This window comes from Odontesthes bonariensis, chromosome 20 (genome assembly GCF_027942865.1).
Source record: "Odontesthes bonariensis isolate fOdoBon6 chromosome 20, fOdoBon6.hap1, whole genome shotgun sequence".
Taxonomy (NCBI): domain Eukaryota; kingdom Metazoa; phylum Chordata; class Actinopteri; order Atheriniformes; family Atherinopsidae; genus Odontesthes; species Odontesthes bonariensis.
The window spans coordinates 226,483-242,500 of NC_134525.1; the positions used below are offsets into that span (position 1 = coordinate 226,483).

Consider the following 16,018-nt stretch of genomic DNA (forward strand, 5'->3'; position numbering starts at 1 on the left):
TACATTCAGCCGACATTCAGCCTACAGTCAGCCTACATTCAGCCGACATTCAGCCTACAGTCAGCCTACAGTCAGCTCACATTCAGCCTACAGTCAGCCTACATTCAGCAGACATTCAGCCTACATTCAGCCCACAGTCAGCCGGAATTCAGCCTACAGTCAGCCTACATTCAGCCGACATTCAGCATACATTCAGCCTACATTCAGCCGGAATTCAGCCTACAGTCAGCCTACATTCAGCCGACATTCAGCCTACAGTCAGCCTACATTCAGCCGACATTCAGCCTACAGTCAGCCTACAGTCAGCCCACATTCAGCCTACAGTCAGCCTACATTCAGCCGACATTCAGCCTACATTCAGCCCACAGTCAGCCGGAATTCAGCCTACAGTCAGCCTACAGTCAGCCTACAGTCAGCCCACATTCAGCCGACATTCAGCCTACATTCAGCCCACAGTCAGCCGGAATTCAGCCTACATTCAGCCTACAGTCAGCCTACAGTCAGCCCACATTCAGCCTACAGTCAGCCTACATTCAGCCTACATTCAGCCTACATTCAGCCTACAGTCAGCCTACATTCAGCCTACATTCAGCCTGCATTCAGCCGGAATTCAGCCGACATTCAGCCGACATTCAGCCGGAATTCAGCCGGAATTCAGCCTACATTCAGCCGGAATTCAGCCGGAATTCAGCCTACATTCAGCCTACAGTCAGTCTACATTCAGCCTACATTCAGCCTACAGTCAGTCTACATTCAGCCTACATTCAGCCTACATTCAGCCTACAGTCAGCCCACATTCAGCCTACATTCAGCCGACATTCAGCCCACATGCAGCCTACAGTCAGCCTACATTCAGCCTACAGTCAGCCTACAGTCAGCCTACATTCAGCCTACATTCAGCCTACAGTCAGTCTGCATTTAGCCTACATTCAGCCTACATTCAGCCCGCATTCAGCCTACATTCAGCCTACAGTCAGCCTACAGTCAGCCTACATTCAGCCTACATTCAGCCTACAATCAGCCTGCATTCAGCCTACAGTCAGCCTGCATTCAGCCCGCATTCAGCCTACATTCAGCCCGCATTCAGCCCACATTCAGCCTACATTCAGCCTACAGTCAGCCTACAGTCAGCCCACATTCAGCCGACATTCAGCCTACAGTCAGCCGACATTCAGCTTACAGTCAGCTGACATTCAGCCGACATTCAGCCGGAATTCATTCTACATTCAGCCTACAGTCAGCCTACATTCAGCCTGCATTCAGCCTACAGTCAGCCGGAATTCAGCCTACAGTCAGCCGGAATTCAGCCTACATTCAGCCTACATTCAGCCCACATTCAGCCTACAGTCAGCCTACATTCAGCCTACATTCAGCCCACATTCAGCCCACATTCAGCCTACAGTCAGCCTACATTCAGCCGACATTCAGCCTACAGTCAGCCCACATTCAGCCTACAGTCAGCCTACATTCAGCCTACATTCAGCCCACAGTCAGCCTACATTCAGCCGACATTCAGCCTACAGTCAGCCTACAGTCAGCCTACATTCAGCCGACATTCAGCCTACAGTCAGCCCACATTCAGCCTACAGTCAGCCTACATTCAGCAGACATTCAGCCTACATTCAGCCCACAGTCAGCCTACATTCAGCCTACAGTCAGCCTACATTCAGCCGACATTCAGCATACATTCAGCCTACATTCAGCCGGAATTCAGCCTACAGTCAGCCTACAGTCAGCCTACATTCAGCCGACATTCAGCCTACAGTCAGCCTACATTCAGCCGACATTCAGCCTACAGTCAGCCTACAGTCAGCCCACATTCAGCCTACAGTCAGCCTACATTCAGCCGACATTCAGCCTACATTCAGCCCACAGTCAGCCGGAATTCAGCCTACATTCAGCCTACAGTCAGCCTACAGTCAGCCCACATTCAGCCTACAGTCAGCCTACATTCAGCCTACATTCAGCCTACAGTCAGCCTACAGTCAGCCCAAATTCAGCCTACAGTCAGCCTACATTCAGCCTACAGTCAGCCTACAGTCAGCCCACATTCAGCCTACAGTCAGCCTACAGTCAGCCCACATTCAGCCTACATTCAGCCCACAGTCAGCCGACATTCAGCCGACATTCAGCCTACATTCAGCCTACAGTCAGCCTACAGTCAGCCCACATTCAGCCTACATTCAGCCCACAGTCAGCCGACATTCAGCCGACATTCAGCCTACATTCAGCCTACAGTCAGCATACATTCAGCCTACATTCAACCTACATTCAGCCTACATTCAGCCTACATTCAGCCTACAGTCAGCCAACATTCAGCATACATTCAGCCAACATTCAGCCTACATTCAGCCTACATTCAGCCTACATTCAGCCTACAGTCAGCCCACATTCAGCCCACAGTCAGCCGACATTCATCCGACATTCAGCCTACATTCAGCCTACATTCAGCCTACAGTCAGCATACATTCAGCCGACATTCAGCCCACATTCAGCCGACATTCAGCCGACATTCAGCCGACATTCAGCCTACATTTAACCCACATTCAGCCTACAGTCAGCCCACATTCAGCCGACATTCAGCCGACATTCAGCCTACACTCAGCCCACATTCAGCCGACATTCAGCCTACACTCAGCCCACATTCAGCCGACATTCAGCCGACATTCAGCCGGAATTCAGCCTACAGTCAGCCTACATTCAGCCTACATTCAGCCGACATTCAGCCGGAATTCAGCCTACATTCAGCCTACATTCAGCCTACATTCAGCCGACATTCAGCCTACAGTCAGCCTACAGTGTGCCCAGCAGAAATGTCAGATGATCTTCTTTTCTTTTTCCTGTGTCCTGTCTGTCTGCTTACCTATATTTCCTTCTACCTATCTGTTTACCTATCGGTTTACCTATATTTCCCTTTACCTATCTGTTTACCTCTCTGTTTACCTATATTTCCCTCTACCTATCTGTTTACCTGTATTTCCTTCTGCCTATCTGTCTGCTGCTGACGTGTCCTGCAGATCCCTTCGTGCCGACAGCCATTCTGGGTGAGAATCTTTTCTTTTGTTTCCAGAAAACTGCTGTGCACAGGTAGACAAACAGGAAGTAGACAGCCAGGTGAGACAGGTGAAAGAAGAGGGAACAGAGAGAGTGGTATTCTGGCTTCCATCCATCCCTGCTTGCTTCTCGTTCGGCTGCTTTTGGTTCTTTTTTTTTATTTTTGAAGATTTTAAAACCTTTTTTTTTAACTTTTTGGTTATTTTTGTCACCCTTCAGTCGTCTTGCTTTTAGTTTCCAGTTTTTGTTTCAGATATTTCTTGAATTCACATATAATTGCAACGATTTAATTATTTCTATTTATTAGAAATACATAAACTTATTTTTTTTATTCAGATTTGGTTTTTTGTTTTGTTTTTTATTTATTTTTAATTATGAATAACATTAATTTATCTCTGTTTAGCTTTTTTTGTTTTGGTTTTCACCCTGGTTTTGTTGTTTTGGTTTTTTTTTTTGTTTTTTAAATTGACCGTGGGCTTCACTCCATCCCCGCATCCACAACATTCCTGCGTGTCGTGTTGATGTCACGTCTGTCTGTGACCTCCGACCTCTGCATGGACACAACACGCCCACGTGGACTGGGGGGAGGAAAACAACAACAAACAAACTAACAAACAAACAAAAACAACAGAGAAGGCAGTTGGAGGTCTTTACACTCTGAACGTCTTGGTTTTGGTTCTTGGAAGTCTCAAATACTCGTGGATTTGTTGATTTTATTTTATTTTTTTCCTGTTGATATAAAATCAATACAGTTTATTGATCACTGGCCGTTGAGGTATCTGTGTTACTTTCACTTTATGTTTGGAACTGCCATCAATAAGATGGATTAAATCCTGACTTGTTGTCATCACTTGTGTCAGATTTAGGTAAAAACCTGGAAACTTTTGCTTGAAACGACTCGGTCAGCTGATTAATCAGTCACACAGCAGCAGAAGGAGCCACACCCACCACATAAACAAACCTTCAAATTACCCTCAAAGACATTAAGGTTCTGTAAATTTTCAGTTTTAGGCTCTCGATGAAAAGCCGACCGAACTTGGTTGTGTAAGACTGCTCTGACATCTTTCCATGGGCCCAACACCGGTGAGGCCCAACACCCAGGGGACATGGGTTGGCTCCCTGTTGGGGTTCTGACTGCATCACTTGTGAAATTAGTTAATTAAAGGGGAACCACTCATGGGACCAACCTCACACCCAGTGGGATTCTGCATTAAGGCGAGACACGGCGGGCAAAAACAGCGATTTTTCATGCAGTGGTCAATTTTTTGATTTTGGGCCAGTCTACTCCTTCAATATGTGTTATTTCAAAACATAAATTAAAATTATGTTTTTTAGGCTATGGACAGTTTATTTTGATTTCCTAGGAAATAAAAGCAGATATCCTGAAATCCCTCTGTAATTTTCTTTTAATTTTGTGTGTAAACAAAATGAAAAAAGAATTTTGCACCTGGCTTTATCATATGTTCAGATCTATCTTCCGGAAATATATGCAAATGTGCACATATTTAATGAGATAATGCATAATTTGCATAATTAAACATACAAATTTCTAAAAACTTGTAATACATTTTTTTTTCATACTTGTATAATCAACTGAGGAAGTTTCATGGTGATATCTATTATTTTAAAATATTACCCTATAAAAACTCAATTTAACATGCCAATCCTTTGTTTTCTTGGTCAAGGAATCCAAACGTGACTTTTACATTACATTACACTTAGCTGACGCTTTTTATCCAAAGCGACTTACATCTATTTAGATACAGGGTATTGGTTACAGGCCCTGGAGCAATGTGGGGTTAGGTGCCTTGCTCAAGGGCAAAATTATGCTCAGAATCGTGCTCTGGCGCCCCCAAGGGGTGGGAAAGGAAATTGTTACTCTGTTTATTCCTGATTTTAAAAGGGTTCATGAATTGCTTGAATTTTGATATAAATTTCACTTTTCTATGTGGGACATGCTTTGTCCCAACTCTCAAGAATCAGTGATGTATGTTACTTGAGGGGGCAGTAAGAAGGGTAGCGATTTTCTTTCCCACCCCTTGGGGGCACCACAGCACGATTCTGAGCATAATTTTGAAGTCACCATTGGATTCCTTGACCAAGAAAACATAGGATTGGCATGTTAAATTGAGTTTTTAGGTTGTTTAGAGGCCAAGGTAGCTGAAATTCTGTATTTTATGGCGCCCGTTTTGAAATTCCAAAATGGTATCCATACAGGTGTCTGTTCAATTCAATTCATTTTTATTTATATAGCGCCAAATACAACAAATGTCATCTCAAGGCACTTAGACAATAAAGTCCAATTCAAGCCAATTGGAATTCAATTAATTGTAATCATAATTATTCATAAAATAATCCAATTCGTTCATATAGAGCCAATTCAAAAACAATTTCCTAGCTAAGGAAACCAACAGATTGCACTGAAACTTTGTTTTCGGTCCAAGTTCAAGTGGCAACATTGGTTTTTGGAATCCCCAAGGTCTGCTGATTCCAAAAATGTATAGGTCAACAAATCCCCCAAAAAATCCCACAAAAGTACATTTTTGTACACAGTGAACCTAACTAAAAGCAACAGGAACCACTTGGGGATCTGGGAGGCCAAATGTGGTCCAGATGGGTGTAAAACAGGACGGAATCATTAGTGTCGGGTCGTCAGGGTCAGATCACTGCAGCCATACTGTAGCTTTTTATCACAGAAATCCCACCATAACGCCACATAAGACATTGGATGGTTCAGATGCCCCTTACCACAGGTCGTACCGAGACATTATCTGAAAGTTTATGTTTGTTTTGGGGTTTTTTTCTCGTTTGAAATGGGAGATGTCTCCTTTTTTACGTATCACATATACCTGTCCTACCTGTGTTAAAGTAAACGCCACAGGTTTCAGCTAAAGTCCAACAACCCGCTAACGTCTGCTCTGAAAAATGCTTCTAGGTTAGTTAAAGTGCAGAGATGGAGACTCAAAGTCACTGTGACTTGGACTTGAGTCGCTGTTTTGATGACTTGTGACTTGACTTGACAAAAAATAAAAGACTTGAGACTCGACTCGGACTTGGAAGTTAAAGACTCGGCACTTGACTTAACTTGAGTGTTAAGCATCTAGCATAACTTCGAACTTTGTTCGTCATTCGAAGATCCATTCTGACCAGTAAGTGCTCATCAAATTAGCTAATATTATCCTGTTAGCCTAGTCGGTAGTTAGCTACCGTTAGCTTGATATGATACGGGGTGGACAGGTTGGACACATTGGCCAATGATGTTTACTGACAGTTACTTATCTTTTTGTCTTTTCACTTTATTAAGATCAGATTCTGAAGGTAAAATTGCAATAATAAGGTGACTTGACTTGACCAAGAAAACATTACTTGAGACTTGAAAGCTAAGACTTGAGAATTACTTGAGACTTGCACATGTGGGACTTGGTCCCATCTCTGGTTAAAGTTCAACTTTGAAGTGCCTTGAGATCATTTTTGTTGTGATTTTGGCGCTATATAAATAAATTGAATTGAACTGAATTAAATGCCCGAGTCACTGAAGGAGAACGCCAAAACTAAACTGTTGCGTAAATCCCATTTCTCCTCTGTCTTCAGGGCAGTCATGCTGACATTTGCTAAACCTTGCTCCCAGGGTCCAGTTAGCCAGGTTAGCAAAGTTAGCCAGGTTAGCTCAGACGCTTGCTGCTAGCTGTCATCAGTTAAAACAGAGCTACCTACAGTGTTTGATTTATGCTAGCTGTGTGTTAGCAGTAGACTAGCTTAAGTCTTGGCTAAAGCCAAAGCTAAAGTTGTTGCTTATCTCGTGTCTCCTCTCTTCTTCTTCTCTTCTGTCTTTCTCTGTGTAGTGCCCATTAATGGTAAGTGGTTAAATTTGGGGCTTAACGGGGGGCTCATAATGGGGGGGGGTGTCTGTCACCACGCATGGAGCCACACCCACCACCCACTGTGATGTCATCAGTTAGTATGGCAAAGCCTGATATTTTTTTTTTGCCCTCTGTTACATTTTGATGTCACAAACCCAGCCCCTCCCATCATTTCATCGGGAACCAATCAGGTTTTAGCGCCTACCCTACCTCTGATTGGTTGCTGTTTTTTGTTACAGTGATTGCTCCATCTATCCAATCACAAACCTCCATCGCATCGCCCATCTCCTCGCCATTGACTGGTTGGGCTGTTTTAGGATAGAAAGTTTCTGATTGGTCAGTCAGCCCCCAGGCTAGCCAATAAGAACAGAGTTAGAGAGCGTAGTGGAAAGTGTGTCCGCTGAGTCTTTGCTGAAATGTTCATGTCAGAGTCCTGGATGCTTATCTGAAGGTCAGAAGTTTAGGAACCAGTTTACCAAAGAGGTTTGTTCTGTTCCAGGACTCTGAACTCTGCTCTTTTCACACTGCAGCTCTAAGAAACCTGGACCACTTCTGGACCAGTTCAGAGGCCAAACTGGTGTTTTCTGTCCCATACTGGATCCTGACCAGTGCCTGGGCCATTCTGTACTGGGTTTAAACCAGTTTAACTGGTCTGTAAAGTAAACTGGGACTGAAACCTTACTCTTACTGTCAGATTATCGATGTGGGATGGATAGCAGCAGTGTGAAAAGAAGTCATCATCATTTCTCCAGACATGTGATTCGATGTCACGTGATGTGTTGTGTGTGCCATTCATCTGTGTTGTCGTGGTAACAGTGTGGGAGACGTGGATGTGGACCAGGTTATTGGACAGAAACTTAGTTCTGGACAGACTTTGTATGGTTTTATTCTCAGTAACACACATCTGATTCAGATGTTCCTCAGGCTATTTGGTCTTTTATCTCCACGCTGGATGTTATGATCTACTTTACCTGCATTTTAACACATTTATGCCCAGTTTAGTAGCATTACGTCCATTACGAGGACTGACAAAGCTGGAAGAAGATCAGATTTTATCTGAATATTAAATAATGTAGATTTAAAGCTCATTCTGTAAAGTTACGTCCTGTCCCATCGAGGGGGGAAGGAGCGCAACTTAAGAACTTAAATAGATTTTCCCGCCCTGGCCCTCAAACTAAAGTCGGACAACTATCTGACAACCCATCACTATTTCTTTACAAGCGAAAGATTTTACAGAGGCAGAGGCCAAAATAACAAACAAAAGTAACAATAGCGGCATTCGGACAGAGCCGTTCTAAGAACGGTCCACCTCGAATTTTGTTGTAATAACTGCCCTTCCAGATAACTGCCCCCCCCCGCTCTTATAGCATCTGATGGTTTCACCATCATGGAACCACCAAGTAGGGATGGCAGAAACAGACGAGCTTAAGCCTGTATGACTGAGTTTAAACAGCCAAAGGAAGTGGTGTTTATTACAAAGAGAAGGGGGCCCCAGTACGGCGCCTTGGGGGACTCCTGCAGAGAATCGATGGGATGTGGACGTTTGTCCTTCATGATATTTTAGAAAAACACCATTTTAGGTAATATTCCAACCAAGATGTCCCCCTATCTGAGATAACTGTTACCTGTATCAGACGTTGGAGGCAGAATGAGTCAGAAACAACCGGATTTATTGATGTTAGAGAGAGACAGATGCAGCACTGGTGGTCAGATTGCTGGGATCACTTTCAAAGCGATTTCATGAACCATAAAATGATCAAAGCCAATCAAACAGGCAGCGATGGACAGCCCCAAGGCTGTTTTCTTTCTGTAATTCACGTTCCTTATTGTAGGAATAGATAAAAACCCATTAATATACTCTACTGCTGCCATGTTTGCTGTTTCTAGCTGCCTCTTTGAAATCACTCAGCCTCTTTTTAAATGCTCAGGTAAATTATATCAGGCTGGAAAACACAAATAAAGAAAACTGTCTGGATGCAGCTGTTGTCCACAGCAGTGTGCACCGTTAAATTAAATTTAGTCTTTGTTCTGGGTCCCCCCACATTTTCCAAAGGTAAACCCGTTTGCCCCATGGATGTATTATATTAACAGTTTGCCCACCCTCGTAGTGCACCAAAATACAATGTGTTTTAAAGACTCTGTACCCTCTTTAGAATAATTATATCCAGATTTGAGCAGTCTAACTATTGTAGTTTCCATACAGGACCTAGTTTGGGGTGATCAGAATGCAAAAATGCAGTGAAATGGCCCTTTATGCCCATCCATTTAATTTGCGAATCGGATGCCAACTTCAGTGTCGTGTCTATGGGCTTGATGTGGCGCTCATGTGCCCCCCCTGGAACACCCCCACTTTTAAAATCACTGCTCCACCCCTGATGTCATGCCTCCAGCGCTTAAACTAAAGAGAGACTGGTTCATCTTTCCATGTCTCCCAACGCTGGAGACGTCCAGTCTGTCCAGAATTAAGCCAAATTTCTTCTCATTCTTTGTACCGGTCCAACATGCTTTCCAGCGCCGCATCCTTTCTGCACATGTGCAGCCTCTGATCAGCCTCTGATCGGCCTCTCCTCTCTGTTTCCTCCTCCAGACGACAGTCACACCATGACCAGTGAGACCAGCAGCCTGGTCCAGTCCCACTACAAGCAGCGCGAGTCGGAAAGGGAGGCGCTGCCCTACCAGACGGGTCAGCTGCATCCGGCCATCCGAGTGGCCGACCTGCTGCAGCACATCACCCAGATGAAGTGTGCCGAGGGCTATGGCTTTAAAGAGGAGTACGAGGTGAGAAACATGGGGGCTATGAGATGAGAAACATGAGGGCTATGACTTTAAAGAGGAGTACGAGGTGAGAAACATGAGGGCTATGACTTGAGAAACATGAGGGCTATGGCTTTAAAGAGGAATACGAGGTGAGAAACATGAGGGCTATGACTTGAGAAACATGAGGGCTATGGCTTTAAAGAGGAGTACGAGGTGAGAAACATGAGGGCTATGGCTTTAAAGAGGAGTACGAGGTGAGAAACATGAGGGCTATGGCTTTAAAGAGGAGTACGAGGTGAGAAACATGAGGGCTATGGCTTCAAAGAGGAATACGAGGTGAGAAACATGAGGGCTATGACTTGAGAAACATGAGGGCTATGACTTGAGAAACATGAGGGCTATGACTTTAAAGAGGAGTATGAGGTGAGAAACATGAGGGCTATGACTTGAGAAACATGAGGGCTATGGCTTTAAAGAGGAGTACGAGGTGAGAAACATCTAACTTCCTGCCATACCTTACTGTCACCAGTTTCACTTTCTGAAAGATTCGGACTCTTGGATCAGACTTTATGCTACTCTGGTTCTGGAATCTAAATCTGAGGGAGGTCACAAAGTTTAATTGATCTATAGATAAACCCAACCGAGGCCCCGTTGGTTCATTAATCACATGCTAACACTGATTAGCATGAACTTGATGCAGTTTTCTAACATTTGGGGCTTTCTCAAGTTAGCAAAACACAACATGGGCTAACATTGCTAACCTAAATTAATAAGCTCTCTAAGCTCCTTGTAAGAACTTTGTTTTTAACCTTTAATGGTAATATAACTATCTAAAAATTAAGTTTACAAACCTAATATACTGGACTGTAGAGGATAGACTGAAGACTTTAGGGTATGGGATTTTTAAACGTAAGAGCATCTAAGATCTGGACTAACAAAGAGTTTGTGTTGATCTGGAACAAGTTTTCCTGCTTAGAGTTGGTTCTTAGAGTTTGTCAAAATACAAGGGACGGTTGTTACACCTCTGAGGAGCTCTGAGGAACCATAGCCTGTTAGGCTACTACAACCGGATCTTTTTCTAACCCTGAGTTAACTTTGGGGTCAGAAAGTGATGAACTAAGAGTGAAGCTTGAACTTAAGTCCTTAAATAGAACATGTCTGCCCATCCGGATGTCCTGGTTCTGACTGACTCCTGGTCCAGGCCCCTCTGGCACTTTTTGAAAGTGGAAACAGTTGTTGTATGAGAATCCCTCGTATGGGTTGTATGTGAGGGAACAACCAAACGACTCGTGTTGTTGCTCAGGTTTCAGACTTGCTGCTGGTCGTATTTTTTTATTTAGAGCCAGAAGAAGCTGCTCTGCCTCCATATTTGTTGTGGTTACACAGCAGCTGTTTGGTGTTTTAGCTAACCTAAAATCCCCCTCTGCTACTTCATCAGTATGTCCATAAGATGTTCACCCTCAGAAAGGCGAGGTCAGGTGGCCCAAATGTCAGTTATAGATCTATACTGAATACTAAATTTAATTTGCATGCCTCCTGAGGAACCAATGAAACAAGCTAACTATGAGGGGGAGTTAGCATAAGCTAGGTGGAGACGCCTAGGAACCCAAAGTAAGCTTAGCTATCTCTACTGAACACTCAGCCAAAAACTGATGGGCTGAGAGTTAAGACTGGGATTTTAGATATGTGAAGTCGCATTTATCATGGCTGCCTCGCGTATCCTATGTTTGTTTGGAGAGTTGGTTGTTTGCTTCCTCAGAAGTTAAGGGCTGTGTGGGGCCAAATCTGATTAGTGAACTGAATGTAGTGAACTGACCGTAGTGATCTGAAGGTAGTAAACTGAAGGTAGGGGGGTGGGGGGGGCAGCAGAAAGGCCTCTGATCAATGAGATCCATTAGCATGTGGACACTCAGCTGATCATTCAACAGGACGAGGAAGAGGAAAAAGAAGGTAAACAAGCCGATAATGTTCAGCAGCTGGAGTTTCTGTGCAGACACACGGTGTGTGTGTTTCACATTTCCATCACGAAAAAGTTGCTAATGGATGTTACTTACCTGAACACGCACACACCGAAGCCTTCCCTGTTTTTGCCCATTAGTTGAGGGCAGAATCCATAATGTATGTGTGTGAGCTCAGGTCTGGCTGCCTGCTAGCGGCTGCCCTCAGGGCTAATCCATTATACATACTGAGCACACACACTCGGTGTGTTTTCACCCTCCATATGCAGAAAGTTAGCGGTTCCTCAGCCTGATGTTTCCATCCACGGCAGGAGGTCCGGTCTGTGACCCGGTTCCGCTCGGCTCTGGGTCTCTGAACCGGAACCTTTTAGTTTCTGAGCCTCTGAAGAACAAAGAAACTTTTAGATTAAAAACTAACTGAAAGCTAAAACCGGCTCGTTTGCAGAAAAATGCAGCAAAAAGAAGATAAAAAAACATAATTTCTGCGTCTCAGACCTGCAACACGTTCCATAAAAGCCAGGACAGAGAACCTCCTCTTTCTTTCTTCTGTGGAAACGAAGCGGCTGATGCGCTCTTTGTTTCCTGGTTTCAGCCTCAGGTGTGTCTCCACAGGATCAGATATTGATCACTGATGATTTTCCAGCTGAAATGATGAGTTGTTTGTGTTTACATCTGAAACATGCACTGATTATCTGGGAGCACGTTACTGATCAGAGCTGTGACTCCGTCAGGTGTTTGCTGTTGTAATTCTGATTATTAACACTGAGTGACTGTGATCGGTCCAGCAGCTGAGCCCCACTGACTCTCATTTCCTGATCCCCTCCATGCTTTGCTAATTAATCTGATTGGACAGCTTAACGAGGTAAGACGCCTTCTTGGTTCTCAGATTCTTAACGTTCTGTTAGCTTGTAGCATCACACACACTCATTAGCACTGCAGCTGTCAGCAGCTGCACTTTGGGCCGGTTTGGGGGTCAGAATTAAACAGTTTTAGGTGGAAACCACATCAGAAAACCTCCATGAGGAGGGAACAGGGACCCTTCCTGCTTTTCTGGGCTCTGACATCTGAAGTAACATCTGAATATTCTATCGTCTTTATGACTAAAGAAGGTTTTAGTGCAGAGGACTCGTTTCCAGCTCTGTGTTGTGGTTCTCCTCCACATGAACTCTGACTCATTCACAGGTCAAAAACAGAGTTTTTCCTCTTCCTGCAGCCTGAGTTCATCCTGTCTGACACTGTCTCTTTAAGAAGCCCTCTGTCCTCTGATTGGCCGGCTCCTGGCAGCCTGTAGAGGGTCAGCACCCAGATATTTGAGCTGTGGGTGGGCACGCTTTACCTCTTCTGAAACATCACAAACAGACAGAAAAAGAGGGAAAACCTTCTGTTGGAGGATTCTGGAAACAGAGCTCGCCACCTGGCGTCACAGAGCAGTGCATTGTGGGTAAAAAGACTATTGCTGTTGTCAGTTCAGAGAGATCAACTGGGCAGAAGCTGTCTGAATACAAATCAGGTTCTAAAGATACTTCTTTAGTATACCTGGCTCAACAGAGCTCGGACTCTGGCTACAGCGCTGAAGAGAAACCTGGGATTGTTCTTATTCTCTTCTATCAATGATGAATAATAAGCAGTTCTAGCTTTAATAATGAGCAGTTTTTAGCTTTAATAATAAGCATTTGTAGCTTTCTTCTACGTTATTAAACTATCTTAAACTAAATGAGAGGAACACCTAATTCTGTCTCTTTCCTAAAGAACAGAGAAAGGACAGAAAACATCATGTTTTCCACAGCGTGCTGCTCTGCCTGCAGCCTGTTAGCAACACGCAGGTCGTGACCTTTAACCTTTTCAGATTCAGCAGGTAAACGACAACACACGTGCACACACACACGTGCACACGCACGCACACTTGCACACACACACACACACACACGTGCACACACTGAGGCAGCTGCTGCCAGCAGTCATTAATTCATTCCTTCCTTTCATTCTTTTCTCCGTTTTATTTTTTCCTGCTTTTGTTCCTCGCTGTCAGTCATACGTGTGCACGTGTGTGTGTGTGTGTGTGTGCACGTGTGTGTGTGTGTGTGTGCACGTGTGTGTGTGTGTGTGTGTGTGTGTGTTGTCGTTGATGCAGTTTGATGGATGTCTGAAGCTGTTACACACACACGTATCTGTCTGCTGGCATTTTAATGAGCGACGGAGGAACCTGCTGTGGATCAAAGCGTGGTGCACACACTCACGTGCACACTATCACATGCACACTCACACGTGCAAACACACAGGATACGACCACAGAGATGGAAACAGCACAAACATCATGTGTGACATTCAATCCTGCTGGCTCCTCCCTCAGAGACGGTCCGAACGCCGCCTCTGACGGTCCGACGCCGTCTCCGGTGGTCCGAAGCCACCTCTGACGGTCCGAACGCCGTCTCCGGTGGTCCGAACGCCGTCTCTGACGGTCCGACGCCGTCTTCGGTGATCCGAACACCGTCTCTGACAGTCAGACGCCGTCTCCGGTGGTCCGAACGCCGTCTCCGACGGTCAGACGCCGTCTCTGACAGTCAGACGCCGTCTCCGGTGGTCCGAACGCCGTCTCTGACAGTCAGACGCCGTCTCTGACAGTCAGACGCCGTCTCTGGTGGTCCGAACGCCGTCTCTGGTGGTCCGAACGCCGTCTCTGGTGGTCCGAACGCCGTCTCTGGTGGTCTGAACGCCGTCTCTGACGGTCCGAACGCCGTCTCTGGTGGTCCGAAGCCACCTCTGACGGTCCGAACGCCGTCTCTGGTGGTCCGAACGCCGCCTCTGACGGTCCGACGCCGTCTCCGGTGGTCCGAAGCCACCTCTGACGGTCCGAACGCCGTCTCCGGTGGTCCGAACGCCGTCTCTGACGGTCCGACGCCGTCTTCGGTGATCCGAACACCGTCTCTGACAGTCAGACGCCGTCTCCGGTGGTCCGAACGCCGTCTCCGACGGTCAGACGCCGTCTCTGACAGTCAGACGCCGTCTCCGGTGGTCCGAACGCCGTCTCTGACAGTCAGACGCCGTCTCTGACAGTCAGACGCCGTCTCTGGTGGTCCGAACGCCGTCTCTGGTGGTCCGAACGCCGTCTCTGGTGGTCTGAACGCCGTCTCTGACGGTCCGAACGCCGTCTCTGGTGGTCCGAACGCCGTCTCTGACGGTCAGACGCCGTCTCTGACGGTCCGACGCCGTCTCCGGTGGTCCGACGCCGTCTCCGGTGGTCCGAACGCCGCCTCTGACGGTCCGACGCCGTCTCCGGTGGTCCGAACGCCGCCTCTGACGGTCCGATGCCGTCTCCGGTGGTCCGAAGCCACCTCTGACGGTCCGAACGCCGTCTCCGGTGGTCCGAACGCCGTCTCTGACGGTCCGACGCCGTCTTCGGTGATCCGAACACCGTCTCTGACAGTCAGACGCCGTCTCCGGTGGTCCGAACGCCGTCTCCGACAGTTAGACGCCGTCTCTGACAGTCAGACGCCGTCTCCGGTGGTCCGAACGCCGTCTCTGACAGTCAGACGCCGTCTCTGGTGGTCCGAACGCCGTCTCTGACGGTCCGAACGCCGTCTCCGGTGGTCCGAACGCCGTCTCCGACAGTTAGACGCCGTCTCTGACAGTCAGACGCCGTCTCTGGTGGTCCGAACGCCGTCTCTGGTGGTCCGAACGCTGTCTCTGGTGGTCCGAACGCCGTCTCTGACGGTCCGAACGCCGTCTCTGGTGGTCCGAACGCCGTCTCTGACGGTCCGAACGCCGTCTCTGGTGATCCGAACGCCGTCTCTGACGGTCCGAACGCCGTCTCTGGTGGTCCGAACGCCGTCGGGCCTGATGAAGTGTTGTGTCTGTGCCCAGCACGCCGTCTCATAACGCCACTCTCTCTCTCTCTGTGTTCTCAGAGCTTCTTCGAAGGACAGTCGGCTCCGTGGGACTCGGCCAAAAAGGACGAGAACCGCATGAAGAATCGCTACGGCAACATCATCGCCTGTAGGTACCCACACACGGTGTCACCTCTGGGGGCGGGCAGCTAGAACACTAGGTGGGCAGGTAGACCCCTAGGTGGGCAGGTAGACCCCTAGGAGGGCAGGTAGACCCCTAGGTGGAAAGGTAGACCTCTAGATGGGCAGGTAGAACACTAGGTGGTCAGGTAGAACACTAGGTGGGCAGGTAGACCCCTAGGTGGAAAGGTAGACCTCTAGATGGGCAGGTAGAACACTAGGTGGTCAGGTAGAACACTAGGTGGGCAGCTAGAACACTAGGTGGGCAGGTAGACCCCTAGGTGGAAAGGTAGACCCCTAGGTGGGCAGGTAGACCCCTAGGAGGGCAGGTAGACCCCTAGGAGGGCAGGTAGACCCCTAGGTGGAAAGGTAGACCTCTAGATGG

At 46.9% G+C, this 16,018-nt stretch overlaps 1 protein-coding gene across 9 annotated transcripts in view; it reads left to right on the forward strand.

Moving 5' to 3' along the window:
* The window catches only part of LOC142370192 (receptor-type tyrosine-protein phosphatase mu-like), a 198,147-nt gene that overhangs the window by 161,878 nt on the left and 20,251 nt on the right, over nt 1-16,018 (forward strand). For 6 of the 9 annotated variants that reach the window (XM_075452655.1, XM_075452656.1, XM_075452658.1 and 3 more), the window contains 3 exons: nt 3,018-3,044; nt 9,502-9,692; nt 15,535-15,622. In XM_075452655.1, the coding sequence (XP_075308770.1) occupies nt 3,018-3,044; nt 9,502-9,692; nt 15,535-15,622 (306 nt within the window). The remainder of the gene's footprint in view (nt 1-3,017; nt 3,045-9,501; nt 9,693-15,534; nt 15,623-16,018) is intronic. The other 3 variants (XM_075452657.1, XM_075452659.1, XM_075452663.1) reach the window with 1 other exon arrangement.